This window comes from Panicum virgatum, chromosome 1K, assembly GCF_016808335.1.
Source record: "Panicum virgatum strain AP13 chromosome 1K, P.virgatum_v5, whole genome shotgun sequence".
Taxonomy (NCBI): domain Eukaryota; kingdom Viridiplantae; phylum Streptophyta; class Magnoliopsida; order Poales; family Poaceae; genus Panicum; species Panicum virgatum.
This window is the reverse complement of record NC_053136.1, coordinates 12,745,338-12,763,649: the sequence shown is the minus strand read 5'-3', so window position 1 is coordinate 12,763,649 and position 18,312 is coordinate 12,745,338. Positions and strand designations below refer to the sequence as shown.

Below are 18,312 nucleotides of genomic sequence, written 5' to 3'. Positions count from 1 at the left end.
TCCGCATGGTCGTCGAGCTCCCAGCCACCGCAACGCCGCCGCATGGTCCATCGTTACGCGCCTCGCTCTTGTCCAAACCATCTGGCTGCAACCGCGCCATCCGTGTACCTGCACACCACAGACCAAGAACTGGCGCAATCTCCACAGTGTCGCGACTACACACAGTTAGTCCACTCCATGTGTTGGCAATCACTCATCACACCATGGAGCAGGCCTCCACTGCCTCTCATTTTTAATCTGCCTAAAATTCACTCTCACAGGGATTCAATTCAAACCTAGGAACTGAAGGTGATACTAATGCTATGTAACCACTGAGTAAGCCCTTTTGACATGACTTCTCGTATTCCGCTAAACATTTTTTTTTAAGTGTAACTTCCATAACTTGAGTCCATTGCAAGCAATACAAATATTACACTGGTTCATCAACTTTACTTTGTCGTTCCTCACCTCAAGCTATCAAAAGAAACTCAAGTAGCTAGTTTGCGCTTGTACCTCAGCGCAATATGTGAATGCAAGCAGGTTCAGCAGCTGTAATCCTGCCATCAACCAGAACAACTGATCAAGATGGCCTTGGTTCAGGTTCTCCGGTATCCAGCCATGGTTTCCCACTCCCGCTGTCACTGAGTTGATAATCTTTAACATCACAGAGACAAGGTAGCTTCCAAGCGTGACCATGATGAGAGAGCAAGCCTGGCACAGGCTCCTCATGGCGTCCGGTGATTGTTCATAAGCAAACTCGATAAAGCCAACCACACTGAATACCTTTGCTACTCCTACAAACATGTATTGAGGAGCCTGCCACATGATACTCATCGGAACCGCAGTGCTACGGTCCACTAGGCCCATGTTGTTAGCGATGTCAAGACGCACCATCTCAATCAGTGCCGCTGTAGCCATTGACAACATAGCAAAGACCACACCGACACCTATGCGCTGCATCTCAGATAACCCTTGCTTCATGCCAGTGATCCTACTCACCACTGGCATCAGAACTCTATTGTACGCTGGTGCCAAGATGAGGATACAGAGGCAGTTGAAGGTCATCAGAGATGCTGGAGGTATCCGGAAACGGTCAATGTGGTTGTCCATGACTTGTCCTTGCTCGACAAACAGTGGAAAAAAAAGCTTCAGCAGTGTTGAAGATTATGGCAGTTAGGAAGACAGGAAGCATCCTTGCCAGGATCTTGAGCTCCTCCACTTGGGTCACCCGTCACCGTGCAAAGCTTCCATGGATCAGTTCTCCCATCAAGAGATGCAGCTTCAGAGGCAGTGATGGTGGCAGCTCGATCGAAGAACCTATAAAATGCATTGCAGTCTCAGAAATAATTTGCACATGATTGAGATTTGTAACCTAAAAGCAAGGTTTTCCATTCCGGAATCTAAAAAAAATCGGTGACCACCGAAAAATGTGAAATATCGGGAATATCGGGAATATCAGGACAAATTCAAATAAATTTAATTTTTTTTAAAAAAATTTGCAGAATTTCACTAGAAACTACGTCTAGTCCACCCTATATCATAATTGTATATAAAAAACAAACAAATAAGACCATTTCACATGTTATAGCCAGATTAGATAGCTTCAAGCATCTCAATATGTCAATGACTCATCAATTCTAAATGCAGTACCAGACTAAACTATCCCCATAAAATACAGTCAATATTACAGTCCCTAGTACATGCTTGAAGCACAGAGCACCAATGTAGATCCCAAATGAACATCATTTCCATTGCAAAATACAGGAGCGCACATCAAACCCAAAAAAATAGACTTGGACAAAGAACATGCACCAACTAGGAGTGTTCCTGCCGCATCTGAACCAGGAGGCCTACAAAATAGACATGAAAATTTTCAAAATCTGAAACAAAAAATGGCCTAAGCATGCTCTTGCTGTTGTTAAAACAATACTTTGCATTTGTAGGCCTTGTTTGGTATAAGTTCGACAAACTTTCTATTTACTTCTAATGATCATAGCATATATGAAAGAGGAATTTCTCATCTTGAACATGTAAGAGGCTCACATAAAAAATCTTTTACTGTGCATCAAATGAAAACTGAGCAAGTGTTAAAAGCATTGTAAAGTAACCTTTTAGAGTTCGGAGACAGCCTTGAGAGTTGGCTTCTTCTTCCTAGTTGATCTTGGACGGATAGAGCAGCTTGGCCTTCCAATTGTAACTCCTGAACGGCAGGCTGCACCACCACCACGGGCTCTACGTCCACTACTTCCAGCGCCTATCCCAGATCATATTTTTCAAAAAATAAAGAAACAAGAAAGATAACAATAATCAGTTCTTGAATTTGATTGAAACTCAGTAACTCACCATGCTTTTTTGCTGCCTCACCAAAGGCTATACCACCACCAGATTGATCTCCCCCCACATCATCAGCACCTATGCAGCAAATAAGGAAAAAAATTATGTTGTTGACCATTTATCAGAATTACTCAAGCTAATAGAAACTCACCATCACCATCCTCTTCAGAGGCGGAGCTGCTGTCCCCTGTCTCAGCATACACAGGGCTACCATGTGCAGAATCCGACTCATAGTCATCTACGAATTCTTCCTCATCATCCAATCCCACCTTCCCTTTCTTCTGACCACCATTTCTACCAAAACAAAGCTTCCTCTTGAATGCAGCCACTTCTTCTGGTTGCATCTGTAGCTCATCAATGAGGAAGCCACCAGGTGTGGTCCAATCATCATCATAGTCATCATATTCATCCAGAATTGGTGCAGATTCAGTCATGGAGTTGGACAGCCAATCCATAATTGGATTTTCTTCATCGAATAAGGCAACATCCATCATCATGCTACATGGATCTACCTCCTTGTGTTGTTGAAGGTTCTGGAAATCTATTTCAAACTGTTGGATAGACAACTTTAAGTTATAATGCACATATACTAGCTTATGCAGCTTCTCATAACCTAATCGGTTTCTCAATTTAGTATGAACTAAAGCAAATGTGCTCCAATTCCTTTCACACCCACTGGATGACATGCATTGTGAGACAATGAGTTTTGCAAGTTTTTGTAATTCTTTGCACTGTCCTCCGTATTGAGTCCACCATTGAGCTGCAACGAACTAAGAAAATTAGCGATTGCACAATAAAAACATGCAATCTGATCTGTCCAAGAAATAATACACTACCTGCTTTTGTTTGACCACGAAGTGCCGAACTTCGAGCCTCAATTGATCCAAACAACAGTTTCTTTTTACAAAAGATATTTGCATATTGGTCAATCGCGATTGATGCCTCCGTAGGTGAGCTTGCTACCTTCTTAAGTGCCATTGTTACTGCAAACTGAGCACTGTGATGCTTTGCAAAATTTTGTTGATAGAGTGATTGAGGATCAAGGGCAGCCGCTACGATGGGAAAAAAAGAACATAAGTATCAGAAAAAACAACATTAGTTCAGCTATTGAAAAAGAAAGCAAATAGCAGCAGCAGTTCATAAAAGGATACAAGTGATAGGTAAAATCCATGGAATAATTGTCATTTAAATTTTTACCTGCAAGCATTAGAGTCTCATTGAGAAGATATCTTGTCCTCCTATTGATTACTTCATTTATCCTATCTAGGAGACTTCTTGTCACACGTTCATCATGCTTTAAGGTAGCAAATATATCACTTTGTGCCTTCAACATCTTTGGGATGAACCCAGAAATGGTCCCATTCTTCTGCTGGTCAGCAAAGCGAAGCACTGAATAAAGTGGTGTGACAGCTTTCAAAACCAATTCGACATTATCCCACCAAAGCCTACTTGTCAAGCAATCATATGTGAATTTGTGGTCTTCCTCATGTCTCCAATCATTATTTTTCCAGTCACTAGATATCATCCATGCTTCAAACTTATCTCGCTTATCCATGAAACTTTGCAGGAACAAGAAAATAGTGCCAAACCTAGTGGCATTCCATCGAATCAGCTCCCCTGCAATCTTCTCTCTCATCATAGCATGAAGCCTGAAAAGATAGAAAGAGGTGAGTGCACTTGTAAAAAGCATATGTAAGACCACTTGTAAAGATAGAAGAGTCACCTGTTATGGTTGTACAAGAACCTGCAAATCCTTTTTGCACTATCCACTACTGTCTCAACCTCAATAAAATGTGCTATCTCCTTCAACATCAAGTTTATAGTGTGGGCTGCACATGGCTGCCAAGTGATATGTTTATACTCAGCTGTGAGTTGCTTGCATGCTTTCTTGTAGTTGGAACCATTGTCAGTCACAATCTGAACCACAAACTCTACTCCAATCTCTTCAACAACTACTGTTTTGATACAATCATAAACAAATTCAGCATTTTGAATATAGCCAGTTGCATTGACAGTCTTATGGAAGAACATTTGGCCATTGCAAAATATCATGAAGTTAATAATACACATCTTGGTAGGTCCTGTCCATGAATCACACATGACAGTAACCCCAAAATGACTCCAATTTTCCTTATAATCTTCCATGTGAGCCTTTAGGTCATTGTAGTTCATGTCTAGTAATGGGCCATCTATATCTCTTCCTGTCGGATTAGACACACCCTCACCAAGCTGTTGAGCTAATTTAATGGCTGCTATAAAATATGGGTTATCTGCTTTCCTACCAGGAATATCATCAGAATGGAACCACTTGGCCAAAGCTTTTCCAAGTCTTGCTTTGGCATCCCCCCTTGTAGCATAGTGTCCACTCTAAGCTGTGTGGGTGCAATGCTACGTGCCAAATCTATATCAAATGTAGCTTGTGAAACACTTGGACTCCGATAAAACCTATCCATTCTTGTCTGAGTACCCGAGCAACTTGCTCTACCCAAAGGCGGGGTGCTGCTACTTGCCCTACCTAAAGGAGGGGTACTGCTACCTACCCTACCAAAAGGAGGGCTGCTACCACTTCCCCTAGTTTCCCTCAATGATTCTTTTAATGCCCAATCAATCTGCCCCGCTTCATCACGAGGAATGTTGGCATTTCTATATTCCTCATATGCTTTATCCTGAATTGCTTTTTCCACATAGAGACGATGTTCTTTTGTATCAGCCCTCCTTTTTCTCCCTTGTGCATCTTTATCCAACATTATCCTCCTCACAAACCTTGGCACATTAGGGCATGGCACAACATCCCCTTGTAAACCAGCTAGATGATTTCTGAGACGAGTTGCACCTCCACTTCCCTTTCTATCTATACAATAACTACAACTCCATCCAGTTTGTTTCCACTTCTCACCATGGCTCCATGGATTCTCAATAGGTCCTCGCAGTTTTACCGAGCTCCTAAAATTCAAAAGAAAGAAATTTATGTTCACAGATCCATCCATTTCAGGGCAAGGCCTACAAAATGTGCCAAGGCCTACATGGAAAAATGTTAACTGAGCAACCTTTATCCATAGATTCATCATGCATAATAATAATCATTATCATTTCAGGGCTATATGCTAATAATAATAATCATCATTTCAGGGCTATATGCTAATAATAATAATCTAAGAAAGAAATAGACATGAAAGAAATTTAACTGAGCAACCTTTAACCATAGATTCATCATGCATAATAATAATCATTCTTCACAGCAATGAAAATATTTTCCACTAGAGAACGTACAGAAGCTTACCATTTTTAGCAGTCACAATGTCATCAGCACCACTGGCTGAGCCGACATCACCATCGCTGACAGGTACCTCCCTCCCGGTCCCATTGTCTTGACACTGCACCCTCTCCCTATCCATGGTAGTGATGGTTCACTGGCACAGCCGGCCACATATAAGAATAAGATTAGCATTGGCAGTAAAATTTTTTATCATATTCCTAACAAGAAAAATATATCTATGGATAAAAGTTGCTCAGTTAAATTAGTAGGGCACTACATGGAAAGGAAGCACTACAGTGAATCAAAATTAGTTGGCACATGAATCGATCTCTCAATTTAGCATATAAAAATTAGTTGGCACAAGAATCGATCTCTCAAATTAGCATATAGCTCATAGATGCAGGCGTTAGCTTCTAGCGAACACAAGAACAAATCAAATCTTCGAGATACACTTGCCTGGGTGAAGAACGGCACAGTCGCTACTTGCTCCTGTTGCTGGCACAGTCGCTACTTGCTCCTCCGGCTCGCACAGTCGCGTGCTCGCGGCCCTTGCTCCTGCTGATGCTGGCACGAGAATGAAGAAGACCCAGCTGCAGCATGGGCGGCCGGCCGCCGCCGCCCGGCGCCTGCGTCCGAGCGGCGAGCCTTGCGAGCCGCAAGCACTGCGGGCCAGCCAACGCCAAGGGAGGGAGGAGGTTCACAGGATGAAGGTGAGAAGGAGGAGACCTAGCTGCATGGGCGCTCGGCAGTCGGCACACGGCCGCCGCTGCCCGGCGCCTGTGGAGTGCGGACGTGCGAGCTGCCGCCGCAAGAGATGCAGATGGGGAATAGGAAATTTGGGGGCGATTTTAGGGTTTGGGGGGGTCTTTAGGTGCGTGGGCCGACGGGGAAAGACATTTCGGGCCGGATTGGCGCGGTTCTGGGGCGGGAGTCCGAATTCGCATGAAATTTTTTGGCCGGTATGCTTTTTTATCGGGGCCCACCGATATATACGATATATCGGGTGTATCGGCGAAATTTCGCCGAAAATGTTTTCCTTGCCTAAAAGTGGAGAGAGTGAAGAAGAGAAGGTATATGAGAGAAATGCATCTTAATCACTTTAGCCCATCGGTGTGCATCAGCTTCCGGCTACCGATGATCGCTGACTCCTCCCCTGAGATTTCATAGAGAAGAGAGCTGTTCGTCGGCACATCAACATTAACCTTGCGAGTGGCCGCCACCACAACCTGACAGATCCTAGTTAGCGCGCTTCCTCCCGGTTTCTGATACCTATACAGCTTCATGGAGGCAAGGAATCCGGCAACTCCGATTGCTGAAAACACGGTAGGGATCCCAAAACCCAATCCCCAGCCGTAATTGTCCTGAACCCACACGAGGATTGTGCTCGCGATGAAGAAACCGCCGTTGACAGCAAAGTAGTACCAGTTGTAGTAGATTTGCTTCTGCTCCTTCTCGGCGCCATCGGCCTCATCGAATTGGTCAGCTCCAAATGTGGGAACACATGGCCAGATTCCACCTAAACCCAAAGCAGTTAGGAAAAGGCCCAGAGAAGGCAAGGCATCCTGAAGAGAGATCAGCACTGAATCAATGCTTGCTGGAACAATTGCTGAAAGTGTTAGTAGAATCATTCCCTGCAAACACAAGTAATAGGAAACCATGAGTGAATCAATACTGCACTGCCTGAAGTTCCGAAATAGGCAAACAAATGTCCACACTAACCATGTCAATTTCTTAGAGAGGAAGAGGATTAGTATACAATCACCATGGTAAATACCACCAAGGAAACCACAATTGTCCGGTGTCTTCCCCAATATGAATCTGCCAAGAATGCTCCGAGAAGGGGAGTGAGGTAGCAGGTGCCCTGCCAGAAATTGATATTGCTCGCTGCAGCGACATTGCTTTGCTTCTGCACCTTGGTCAGGTAGCTCACCAGGTTTGTCCCTACTCCATAGTATGCCATAGCACCACAAAATTCACCACCTCAAAAAAAAAGGCCCAATAATATATTAATCATACATCGAAACATCACCTCGATATCAGTCTAGCTAGGATGTCACAGATGGACATGTAGCAGTGTGGCGGTGTCTGATTACCGAGAATTGAGTAGCAGGCTCTCCATTTTCCAGTATGGCTTATGGACGCTGGGTGGCCGCTGACATCAACAGATCCATTGCAAGTATATTGTGCATTATTCTGCAATGGATTGGAGAAATGAATTGCTTAAGAGTGAATTGCACTTGCACGCCCCTTCTCGTTCCAAGTCGTCGTTGGTTTAGTGCAATAGATTTTAATTATGAGTACATCTTATCGGTATTTGAGATTGTTTCATTTTGTTGAAAACTTAGAACCAGCACTAGGATAGGCTACCTAAGCGTCAAATATAAAAAAAGAGAGTAATAAGTAAGGAAAAAGTTCAAATTACTACCCTCAAATATAATGAAAGTCCATATAACCCCTAAACTATATTTAGTTCAATTTACCCCCTAAACTATGCTATTTGGTTCAACTTACCTTATAATACAATTTGTCATTTTTGTTTATCCATACACAAGTTAAATTTTAATTTGAAACTTTACAGGTGGTAGTGTACATCATAATCTATATTAGAAAAATATGTTATTAATTTTTCATTGTTACCTTTTATATAATTTTGTATCTCAACGATAAATTTTATTATTAAATATACTACCCTATCAAAATAATAATGAAAAATTTATGATATATTTTTTTAACATGTCTCATGTCATCTGCTATCATCGTGCAAAATTTCAACTTAAAACTTCACTTGTGCATGAAAAAACAAAAAAAAACAAATTATGTTAAGAGGTAAATTGAACCAAATGGGATAGTTTAGGGGGTGCACTAAACCAAGAAATATTTTAGGGGTTATCCAAACTTTTATTTATACTTGAGGGAAGCAATTTGGACTTTTTCTAATAAGTAATAAGTAAGTCCATAACCATGGGGGTTTTCGCGCCTCCAGGCTGCGTCCGCGTGCCGCCTGTAGCATTGCTTCGCAATTGCTTGCTCTGTTTGCTGTTGCACTGCCACGCGCCACCACTACACCATGGCACACTTTTGGCCACAATTAACTGTTGGTAAAACATGATTATGGACGACATACAAACTGTGGGCAATAGTTCTATCTTTTCCACTCACAAAAACTGTCGGCAATCACGTAATAACACTACATATAATGTGTCGGCATTTTTTTGCTGTCGGCAAATCTTACCCGGCAATAAAAGTGTCGGCGTAGCTTAGCTACGCAACGGTTGATGTGTCGGCGTAGAGGCGTGCCTGGGCCATAAAAAAGAATGGACCTTTTGGCGCTCACGGCCCTAAGGGTGGAACTAGACATCCGAAATCTCAGAACAAATTTGATATTTTAAAATAGATATGCTTGAAATTTTATGCAAATCTTTTTTTATATTATTAAGCATATTATTACACATAAGAATAAAATTTTGTATAGATTTTTTATGTATTATTTGCTCCCTACAATTAAAAAGGTAAAAAAACATCTGAATCCGTATCCGATCCGTATTCGAATTTTTATATCTATTATTCGAAAATATATATGATAAATTTGAGGTTTAGTTTTTATGAATCTTTATAAGGTCAATGTTAAATACAAGAATATGAATTTACATAGTAAATTCTATATCTTATTTGTCCATAATCGAAGAAAAATAATAAAAAATCTGACATTCGAATAAATATGTGTTTCCGTGACGGCCCACAAAACGCGCGCGCGGGAGGGCTGACTAAAAAAGCACGGGCCCAAAAAAAAATTCACCAGGCGCAGCTCCCACAACCCCCGCATATAACTTAGAGGAAAGAGAGAAAAAAAATCCCCAATCCACCCGTCCTCCCACCCCGTGTCCGTGCTTCCATCTCCATCCACGGCCACCGCCAGGCGCCAGCTTGAAACGAACATGGCACCATTTATGGCATTTCGAGTGATTTTGGTGATCGAATGTGTAGCGAAAATGACTTCTCATGCCATATTTCAATATAATGTTTTGGTGATTGATATAGACAACACAACACTTGGACTAATATGATTGTTAAGATGACCATTCTCAGTCTTTTAGGTTCAAGTGATGACAAAGAGAAAATAGGCGTAGCAAGGCCCGAAGAGCCGCCCCTACGGTGGTTCCAAGGGACAAGAATTGAAGAGACCATGAAGAAATCCAAGTCGAAAAGATCAAAACAGAGACAATTTACTATCACCGGTTAAACCGACGATAGAGAAATTGTACTCACCGGTGCAACGGACTCAGAGAAGGCAAAATCAGCAGAGTACGCCGGTTGAACCGACGTTGGTTTCTGAAGCGTCGGTGCAGTTGTCCAGAGACTCCATTTTTTTGGGTTCTGAGATTACATGCACCGGTTGAATCGACGTTAGTTTTGAAAGCGTCGGTCGATTGAAGATTACATACACCGGTTGAACCGACGTTGGCTTTGAGAGCGTCGGTCGATTGATCAAAATAGCCATTGAAGCAGTAACGGCTAGTTGCTGGAAAAATATACTCACCGATTAAACCGGTGATGACAAAAACTAGAGCGTCGGTTTAACCGGCGTTAAGGGATTTCGTCAGTCTTTTTCCCAACGGCTAGTTTGGAGGGTTGGGCTATATATATGCCACCCCACGGCTCATTTGAGAGTGCTGGAGACCAAAGAAGTATACAAGAGCCAAAGATCATCTCCAACCACCATAGAGCTTCATTGTACATCATATAGGCTTAAGCACACTTGTGAGAGTGCTTAGTGCTTGATTAGGCTTAGTTCTTGAGAGAACTAGCTTGAGAGAAAGCCTTGCTGCGGCAAGCAACTTGTGATCCGTTGTGTGACCCTCCAACTTGGTGTGGAGTGGCAACGACACTTTGTGCGGGGGAAGAGGAGACCCCCTCCTTGGTGGAGAAGCTCCGTAGTGGATTTCGGCCGGGTGACCGAGAGAGACGGTGGCGGTGCATGAGATTTAGTGTCTTAGGGGCACTTGACTTTGCTTGCCGGCATCGCCTTGGTGGCGTAGTGCAAGACGGTGATCGGAAGAGCCTCGGTGTCCCGTGGACGTAGGCGTTTGTGCCGAACCACGTTACATGACCGTGTCTACTCGGGAGTTTGCATCCCCTCTTGCACTTACCTGTTCACTTACCGTATTATGTTTCCGCATTTACTCTATCTTGCGTACCTTTACTTTCCTATTTGGTTTGATTAGGATTGGCTAGGTTGCAAGTCTTTTAGGGGTAAGTAGAGAGTAGCATAGATAAATCTTAGTCATAACTAGCATGTATAGGACATGTTAGGTTTATCTTATACAAGTAGTTTGAGCCCTGGGTTAAAAAACGATTAGCGACCCTATTCTCCCCCTCCCCCTCTAGGGTCGGACATCCCGGTGATCCTTACAGAATGACAACACAACACTTGGACTAATATGATTGTTGAGATGACAATTCTCAGGCTTTTAGGTTCAAGCAATGACAAAGAGAGAGAAGATAGGCATAGCTAGGCCGAAGGGCCGCCCCTACGGGGGTTCCGCTACCCGGTTAGCGGACGGGGGTCGAGGGGGAGCCGCCCCTCGCGGGTCTCAGGGCAGCGCCCTGAATGCTCTTCGAATCAGGAGCACCGGAAGAACCGATGTCTAAGCATCGGTGCATCTGACGCTTGTCGGAAGAACTGACGCTATGATGTTTGGTGCAGAAGGGAATCGAAGCCAAGTCAGCCTATAGGCACTGGTTGAACCGACGGTCCAAGAAAGGGCATCGGTGCATTGAGCGTACTATGTACCAGAGATGATGTCAAGTGCCAAGGAGAAGTTTCTTTAGCACCGATTCAACCGACGGTGCATCGGAGTATTGCGTCGGTGCATTGACGTTAGCAGAAGAGAAGAGCCCAACAAGTTGCTGTGAGAGACCGGTTGAACCGACGCCATAAGCATCGGTTTAACCGATGGTCCCTGGAGTCGCTGCAACTGTGTCAAAGAAGCCAACGGCTACTTCAGTTGCTTAGAGTGACCGGATAAACCGACGCTACCCCTGCCAGAGGCATCAGTTCATCTGATGATTACTGACCGTTGGAGCAACGGCTACAAGACTTGGTGGCCTATATATACGCCTCACCCCGGCCATTTGAAGATTGCTGGAGTTGCTGGACATCCCACACACACCCAAGAACATCTCCAAGCCATACAGAAGCATCAAGATCATATCCTTAGCCCTTAGCACACTTTGAGAGTGTTGTGTAAATGATTAGCTCTTAGTGAGTGAGATTGCAAGGCTTCGAGCATTTGTGCTGTGGTTCATTAGCGAACCAAAACAAGAGATTGGTGCGCCGGCACCTTGGAGCGTGAAGCTCGCCGGCAAACGTCATCGACCCTCCGACTTGGTGTGGAGCGGCGACGACATCTTTGTGCGGGGGACGTGGAGACCCCTATCCTTTGTGGAGAAGCTCCTTAGTGAAGCCCGGGGTCAAGGTGACCGTGATTGTGTTCACGGAAGAGACTTGGTGGCCGAGTAGCAATACTCTTAGTGAGTGCTACAACAACGTGGATGTAGGTGTGCCTTTATGGCTAACCGAACCACGGGATAAACACCCGCGTCAAGAATTTGCTATCTCCTATCCCGCTCATTAAGCTTCCGCATTTCATACTTTTTTTGTATGACTTTCCTTTCATAGAATAGTTTTTTGTTAGGAAAGACTATAGGTTGCTAAACTCTTTTGGGATAGGGGTTTCACACTAGAACAAACTAGTTGCACATCTAGATAGCATGTTTTAGCTTAAGTTTTGTGCAATCTAATTAAAGCCATAGATCTAAATTTTTATTAGTGATTAATTCACCCCCCTCGTCCAGAGCACCCGATCACACCCACAGCGCCGCTCCTCTGCCGCAGGCTTGACCTACGCGCCTCTGGCCACAGCTGCGACCTGCGGGCTCCTCTTGTGCGTCTCCAGCCGTGGACGCCTTGGCCCAGCACTGGATGCTCGAGCCGCCGCCGGTCGCGTGAAGCTCCGTCCCCACCAGCTCCGTCCGGTCGCCTGAAGCTCCGTCCTCCAGCTTTCCCTACATCCATCCCCGCCAGCCTGAGGTGAAGCACCTGTACGTCTTCTCCACCATCCTTGCCTCCACGCCTCCAGCAAGGTATTTTTTTTCTTCCCGTTTCATCCCCTATGCTATTGTTGTCTGATTTGACATGCTCTTCCATTGCAGCAGATCGGAGAGTACACCACGCCACAACCTTTAGCTCCTAGCAGATTCGTTCTTCCTCCTCGATCTATCAGTGGGGAGGACAATGAATCAATTGCTGGAGAAATCTCGAGTAAAGGAGCGTTTGCCATCTTCCGATTTCAAGGTCTGCACTTAGTCCCCAATCTTTGTTTTGTTCTTCCACAGAAATTGATTTAGATTTGGTTCCAGAAGTCCCCAAGGTCTGCCCTTAGCTACAAAAAGTTGGTAGCTTCTTTCTTTTTTCAATCAGTTGAATCTGAGTCTCCAATCAGTCTGAAATTTTCAGTGCTATACTTCATGGTGTACTTATTATGTGACTGATAAGGATATATCACCAATAACTGAAATATTTAACTCTTTACTTTCTCTTTTTTTGTTTGCCCAAGAGTGCATCATCTTGCTTCCATATATCTTGACTTGAGTAACAACTAAAATGGAACCTTTTCAGTGGTTATGTACAATTACAAAATATTATTTTCTGAAGAACAAACTGAAAGACACTAATTTTATTTGGCCTTACATTAACTGAAAGAGTACAAGTTCTTATTATATCTTAACTTCAGGTCTATCACCTTCTGCACCTGGCAATGAATTTCATCTTGAATCATGACATTAGATGGCAAGAAGCTGATCCCTAGAGGAGGATCTCTTAGCTTGTGGTCAGGCATATGCAAATTGGTCAAGCTCATGATTGATCCTTCAGAAACACACTTGGTTAAAGAAGATGGTCGGTTTACCCCCTTTTTTATTTTTCTGTACGTCTAATTGCTTCCTTGAGAAAATACATTTTCTGTTGGATAACGTAGCCCCTCTGATTTTGTAACGTGCTGAAAGGTAAGGTGCCCTGTTGGTTTTTACAAACTAACAATTGCAGGGATAACTGGTCCAGAAGGGCATGCTCTCTCAAGACCCCCAGTTGTATTTCCAAATTCAACCTTCTCTTCATCTCTTATGCACTTATGCACCTTGATATGTTCATGTTTTCACTAACAATTAAGGTACTTAGAACTTGTGCTTTACTCAGTCTCACATGAAGCTATTGTAAAGTCAAGAGTTTTTGTTTTCTTATTTGCTATAGTTGGAAGGAGAAGCAACTGCTAGGGCAATCCGTTTAGCAAAGTTCGTCAATACACCACTATACGTTGTTCATGTGATGAGCATTGACGCAAATGGAGGAGATTGCCAAGGCTAAAAGAGAAGGTGAGCCGTCAGCTACAGACATATTTTCTTTCAAAATCTGGTCTCCCCTCAAATGAGGCTACTGTTTGGCTGTTTTATGATGACCTTCTGGTGTCTAAGAACTGGATGATCCTTTACTACTTTAGATTGGCCATGAGCTGAATATCTTGCTTGACTTAAATTAGCAACATCCAGTAACTCGACTAGGTTACGTGAAGTGAAACTTTGCAGACCATCGTTGGTTTAAGATTGCATGGAGTGCTAAAATTCCCTGTTGATGTACGCCATGCATGGTCGAGACTTGAGCACACTGTCCTTTGCTTTGAACTCTGCATCTATATACTGCAGACTCGCTATTGTCACCCGTGCACACTGCTAGTATAAATAAATTGTGTTCTAACATCAATCTATATATAAAGACTTCTTAGCTCTTTATCAACGCCCACATGCATCTATAGCTTTCTGTCCACATTTTAATGTACAATAGCCAGCCCACTTTGGTTACAGCTTGTGTCCGCATTATTCTAACACTTTCATTCACACATGCATCTTGCTTATGTGCTGATTGTTTTTTTTCTTTATCATTATAGGTGCACAGCACAGGCAGCACTTTTGGAGTAACAACCTTTTGACAGCAAGGAGTGTAACAACAAACAACCTTTTGTTCAAGATGAAAATACTTGGGTATGGTTTGAATTATGAACTAGTAAGGCCATGTTTAGTTTCCAAAAAATTTCAAGATTTCTTGTCATATTGAATTTTTGGACGCATGCATGAAGTATTAAATGTAGTTGAAAAAATAACTAATTGTACAGTTTAACTGTAAACGATGAGATGAGTCTTTTGAGACTAATTAGTCAATGATCGGACACTAATTATCAAATAAAAACAAAAACGCTACAGTTCCAAAACCCAAAAATTTTGGGGAACTAAACGGGCCTTAAGGCTAACCTCAGCAGCTCCTTCTATCTCACCTTCTATCCCTATTTATAGGGCCCACCCCACTCTGTGAACAGTACATCTACAATGCTGAGGTTAGCCTAAGGAGAAGGATAAACACATCTCTCAATGTGTCATGTATGCTGCTAATTACTAGGCTGAGACTTGACTCATGACATCACTATATGATACTTATTGTGGACATCTATGATGTATGATATGTAACTTCATTTGGAGGATCATCAGTTTAATCATGTATGGATCAATATGTGTATGCTGTCAGTTGCACTTCGTGCATGTTGAACTATATATCTGAGTTGTCATTGTGTATATATCAATGTGTATTGATGCCTGCTTTATCTGTGATATATTATGTGTATTAGGACCTAGTTTAATGTTGGAAATATGATTAGCCTTCAAATAAGATGTCGGCAATTCGTAATAACTGTTGGCAAAAACTCAACTGTGGGCAAAAGTTGAACTGTCGGAGAAGGAACTAACTGTGGGCAAAGGTGCACTATTTGGCCGCAGTCTAAGTGTCGGCAAAAGTCTGAACTGTCGGCGTAGCCTAAGCCGACAGCTTATACCGCGACTGTTAGACAAGTGTCGGCGAAACTTTTGCCCACACTTTATCTGCCTGGAAAGGTAGCTTCTACCAACAGAACTAAGTGTGGCCAAAAGTATACCATGGTGTAGTGCACGTGACGGACGCTGTCTGCGTTGCACAGCAGAACCAGCTCCTCCCACCCACAAAAAACGGCACACCCACACACCACCAAACATTACGCGGGCACATTACCTCTACATCGACGCGTGCGCAGCGTAGCGCGGTGTTCCAACTAGTATATCCATCCGACCATCCCTCTTTCAAAAGGTGTCATGCTATTCTCCGCACAGTACTGTGATGATGAGAATAGCAAGAAATTTGCCGTTGCCTTTTGCGAGAAACTCGCATCACGCTATTCGCCATGCCATCACAAGATAGCGGAATTACGAGTTAAAAAAAATCAAAACAGAATTATATATGCTGCTCTTGGGTCAGTTGGAAGCATATGCGTGCTAAGCATGGCCCGCTTTACTTGTTAGTCTGATCTATAACTCTTATAAGAGCAAACCCACTAGCATTCTATCTGGACATGCAAACTATCCACATCATCAAGCCCCCTAGCATTCTCACTAACATAAATTTATTATAATAGTTTTCAATATTGTAGATAAACCTCTAAAAAGGTAAACAAATAATACTTTTGGTTACAATTGCATCATAAAATTATGATTCCTCAAGAAATCACCATAGTTATATTTATTTTATATTGCAATATTATTCAAAACAACGTTGATGTTCCCGCAGCAACACGCGGAGTATGCGTCTAGTTCTAGTAGATTGTCGATCCCATCATTATTTTTAAACTTTATCTATATATATATATATAGCACAATAATACTGCGGCGGCGACGGGGGCGCCATGGAATAAGTCCCTCCAACCCCGTCCCCGTCTCGGCGGCGTCTCCTCCAGCATCGGCAAGGGGTTCGTGAGGGTCGTGTCGACGGGATCGAGGTGCTTCACCACGGTGGAGTCTTCTTCGTCTCGTGGAGGTTCTTCTTTTTGGAGACGGCTGCTCGGGGCTTCACCAAGGTAAGAGGCGGAGGGCCTGTTATGGCCCACTATGGCCCGCGCCATACCTAAAGCCCAAAGAAATTTTTAGTACCCCTGCATTTCAGCCCAGCCCAACAAGCAAACAGCAAGGAAACTGCGGTGCGTCGGCCTTGGCTCCTCCAGCGCTCCACCCGGCGCTCCCGGCGCTCCCTCCGCAGCTCCGCTCGACCCCGATCCCCGAAGGCTCCGCGCCGTGCCTCCGCGCCCCGCCTCCATGCCTCCGCGCCGCAGCCGCTGCCTGCCTCCGCGCGCGCGCCTCCGGCTGCCACCAAACCCTACCTGCTGCTGAAATCCCGCTCGAGCGCACCGCCGCCGCACCCCAAAATCTCCGCTCGAGCGCGCCGCAGGCGCATCCTTCTCTGATCCCTTCCCGCTAGAGCACGCTGCTACCCCCAATCCCTTCCTGCTCGAGCTCCCACCTAGCCAAATCCATCCACAGGCTCTCCTCCAATCCCTTCCTGCTCGAGCTCCCGCCCAGCCAAATCCATCCACAGGCGCTCCTCCAGCCCAATGCCCCAATCCCATCCTCCCCAACGCAGCTTCTCTCTCTTCCCCAGCCCAAATCAATTCCGTCGCTGCTCTGTCCCCAATCCTCTCATTGCTAGCTTTGTCCCCAAATCCTATAGTCTGCTCCATTATCTACTGCTGAGAGCCATGGAGAGCTAGGAGGCGTGTCCTGGGAGGAGGAGGGAAGGAGTTGTGTTGGGAGGCAAGGAGTTGCATCGATCTGGGAGGAAGGACTGGGGCGGCTGGCGAGCTCGCTGCAGCTACGGCTCGTCCTCCGACGGCGACGACGCCTCGGCCGCCAACGGAGAGGAGTTCGTCGACTCCAACGTCATCGAGGCTGGTAACTGTCCATGCTTTCCCGAACTCTTTTCTTGAACGAGATTTCAGAGTACACGCACTCTGAGTTAAGTTCACTGCGGAAGAGAACTGAGCTACTTTTCTTTGTCAGCATTAGCTACATGTCACTTGTACCGGGCTATTGTTGTGTGGTGATTAAATGTGAGCTTTAATTTGTCCTTGCAGTTGAGCTCAGGAGCGTATCAGATAGTTTTGAGATAAAAATGCATGACGGCAAAAACTTGAGATGAAGAGGACACCATTAGCTTTGACCTCAAGCCATCAGATGCTATCAACATTGCTTTCCGGTGCAAGGTATGCATTCGCTTCCTCACTTTTCACAGTATATCTTGACAATATTTGTTTGAATGATAACTACTGTTGATACTGAAAGTGTTGTTTAACATATGCGTGTTAACCATACGAGTGTTAAAACACTCTGTTGAAGAATCTAAGCAACAACAGTTAAGCAACCATACCTTTTTATTCTGATCTTGATGCTAAACCTTGCTATTGCCGTATGATATGATCTCAATATAGTTATTATATGAACAGACTCTTTCTCTCCCCCTCTGATAATGATCGGCTTCGCCATACCTTAATTTTTCTTCGTCCTCCGCCACTGCCAAGGTACGATTCGGGCGCTACCGGATCGTTGCAGTTGGACAGTTTTCAGGGTGGTGGTGGTGCGGTGGACGAATCCCTGTCTTGTTTTCCCGATTTACCGGCGTGAGATGTGGATCCATGTCCAAGGAAGCTCGGGGTGTGTCCCCGGCCGATGTGCCTCCATGGATTCTTTCCTCTGCGGCTCTCTTTAGAGCCTCTTGGCGATGGGGCTTCCTTTGGTCTCAGTGGTGCGGTCGCCTTGGCCTGAAGCCGGTGTGCTGGACGGCG

The 18,312-nt window shown here is 44.3% G+C and overlaps 1 protein-coding gene, 3 long non-coding RNA genes and 1 pseudogene across 8 annotated transcripts; 2 read left to right on the top strand and 3 right to left on the bottom strand.

Moving 5' to 3' along the window:
- Positions 1-456: 456 nt before the first annotated feature.
- LOC120652735 lies at positions 457-10,746 on the bottom strand (annotated as a pseudogene).
- LOC120695524 lies at positions 1,576-6,603 on the bottom strand. Its single transcript, XM_039978749.1, has 8 exons — positions 5,594-6,603; positions 4,037-5,256; positions 3,511-3,962; positions 3,150-3,365; positions 2,465-3,073; positions 2,323-2,391; positions 2,088-2,233; positions 1,576-1,829 (listed from the first exon to the last, which is right to left on the bottom strand). Exons 2-7 carry the CDS (start codon positions 4,483-4,485, stop codon positions 2,091-2,093), a joined length of 1,938 nt encoding a protein of 645 aa, XP_039834683.1. The 5' UTR covers positions 4,486-5,256; positions 5,594-6,603; the 3' UTR covers positions 1,576-1,829; positions 2,088-2,090.
- A 1,702-nt stretch (positions 10,747-12,448) lies between the features above and the next one.
- Positions 12,449-15,247, top strand: LOC120695499. Of its 4 annotated transcripts, none has more exons than XR_005683748.1 (6): positions 12,449-12,712; positions 12,782-12,923; positions 13,363-13,526; positions 13,674-13,999; positions 14,569-14,662; positions 14,972-15,247. It is a non-coding gene; the product is annotated as an uncharacterized LOC120695499 (long non-coding RNA). The 4 variants fall into 4 exon arrangements; XR_005683749.1 differs by having other exon boundaries at positions 13,363-13,797; positions 13,878-13,999; XR_005683747.1 differs by having other exon boundaries at positions 12,785-12,923; positions 13,363-13,999.
- LOC120695515 lies at positions 14,556-14,691 on the bottom strand. The gene is made up of 2 exons (XR_005683750.1): positions 14,637-14,691; positions 14,556-14,603 (listed from the first exon to the last, which is right to left on the bottom strand). It is a non-coding gene; the product is annotated as an uncharacterized LOC120695515 (long non-coding RNA).
- Positions 15,248-16,713: 1,466 nt separating the features above from the next.
- LOC120695489 lies at positions 16,714-18,044 on the top strand. 2 transcript variants are annotated; one of them, XR_005683745.1, is made up of 3 exons: positions 16,714-17,422; positions 17,605-17,733; positions 17,974-18,044. It is a non-coding gene; the product is annotated as an uncharacterized LOC120695489 (long non-coding RNA). The 2 variants fall into 2 exon arrangements; XR_005683744.1 differs by lacking the exon at positions 17,974-18,044 and having other exon boundaries at positions 17,605-17,894.
- Positions 18,045-18,312: the final 268 nt, after the last annotated feature.

Excerpts from the sequence above, each read along its gene's own strand:
- LOC120695524 (XM_039978749.1), bottom strand. The coding sequence starts at position 4,485 with ATGAACTACAATGACCTAAAGGCTCACATGGAAGATTATAAGGAAAAT. Across the intron at positions 3,074-3,149 it reads TCGTGGTCAAACAAAAGCAG|CTCAATGGTGGACTCAATAC; the intron begins GTAGTGTATTAT and ends AGTTCGTTGCAG. Across the intron at positions 2,392-2,464 it reads CTCTGAAGAGGATGGTGATG|GTGCTGATGATGTGGGGGGA; the intron begins GTGAGTTTCTAT and ends TTTGCTGCATAG.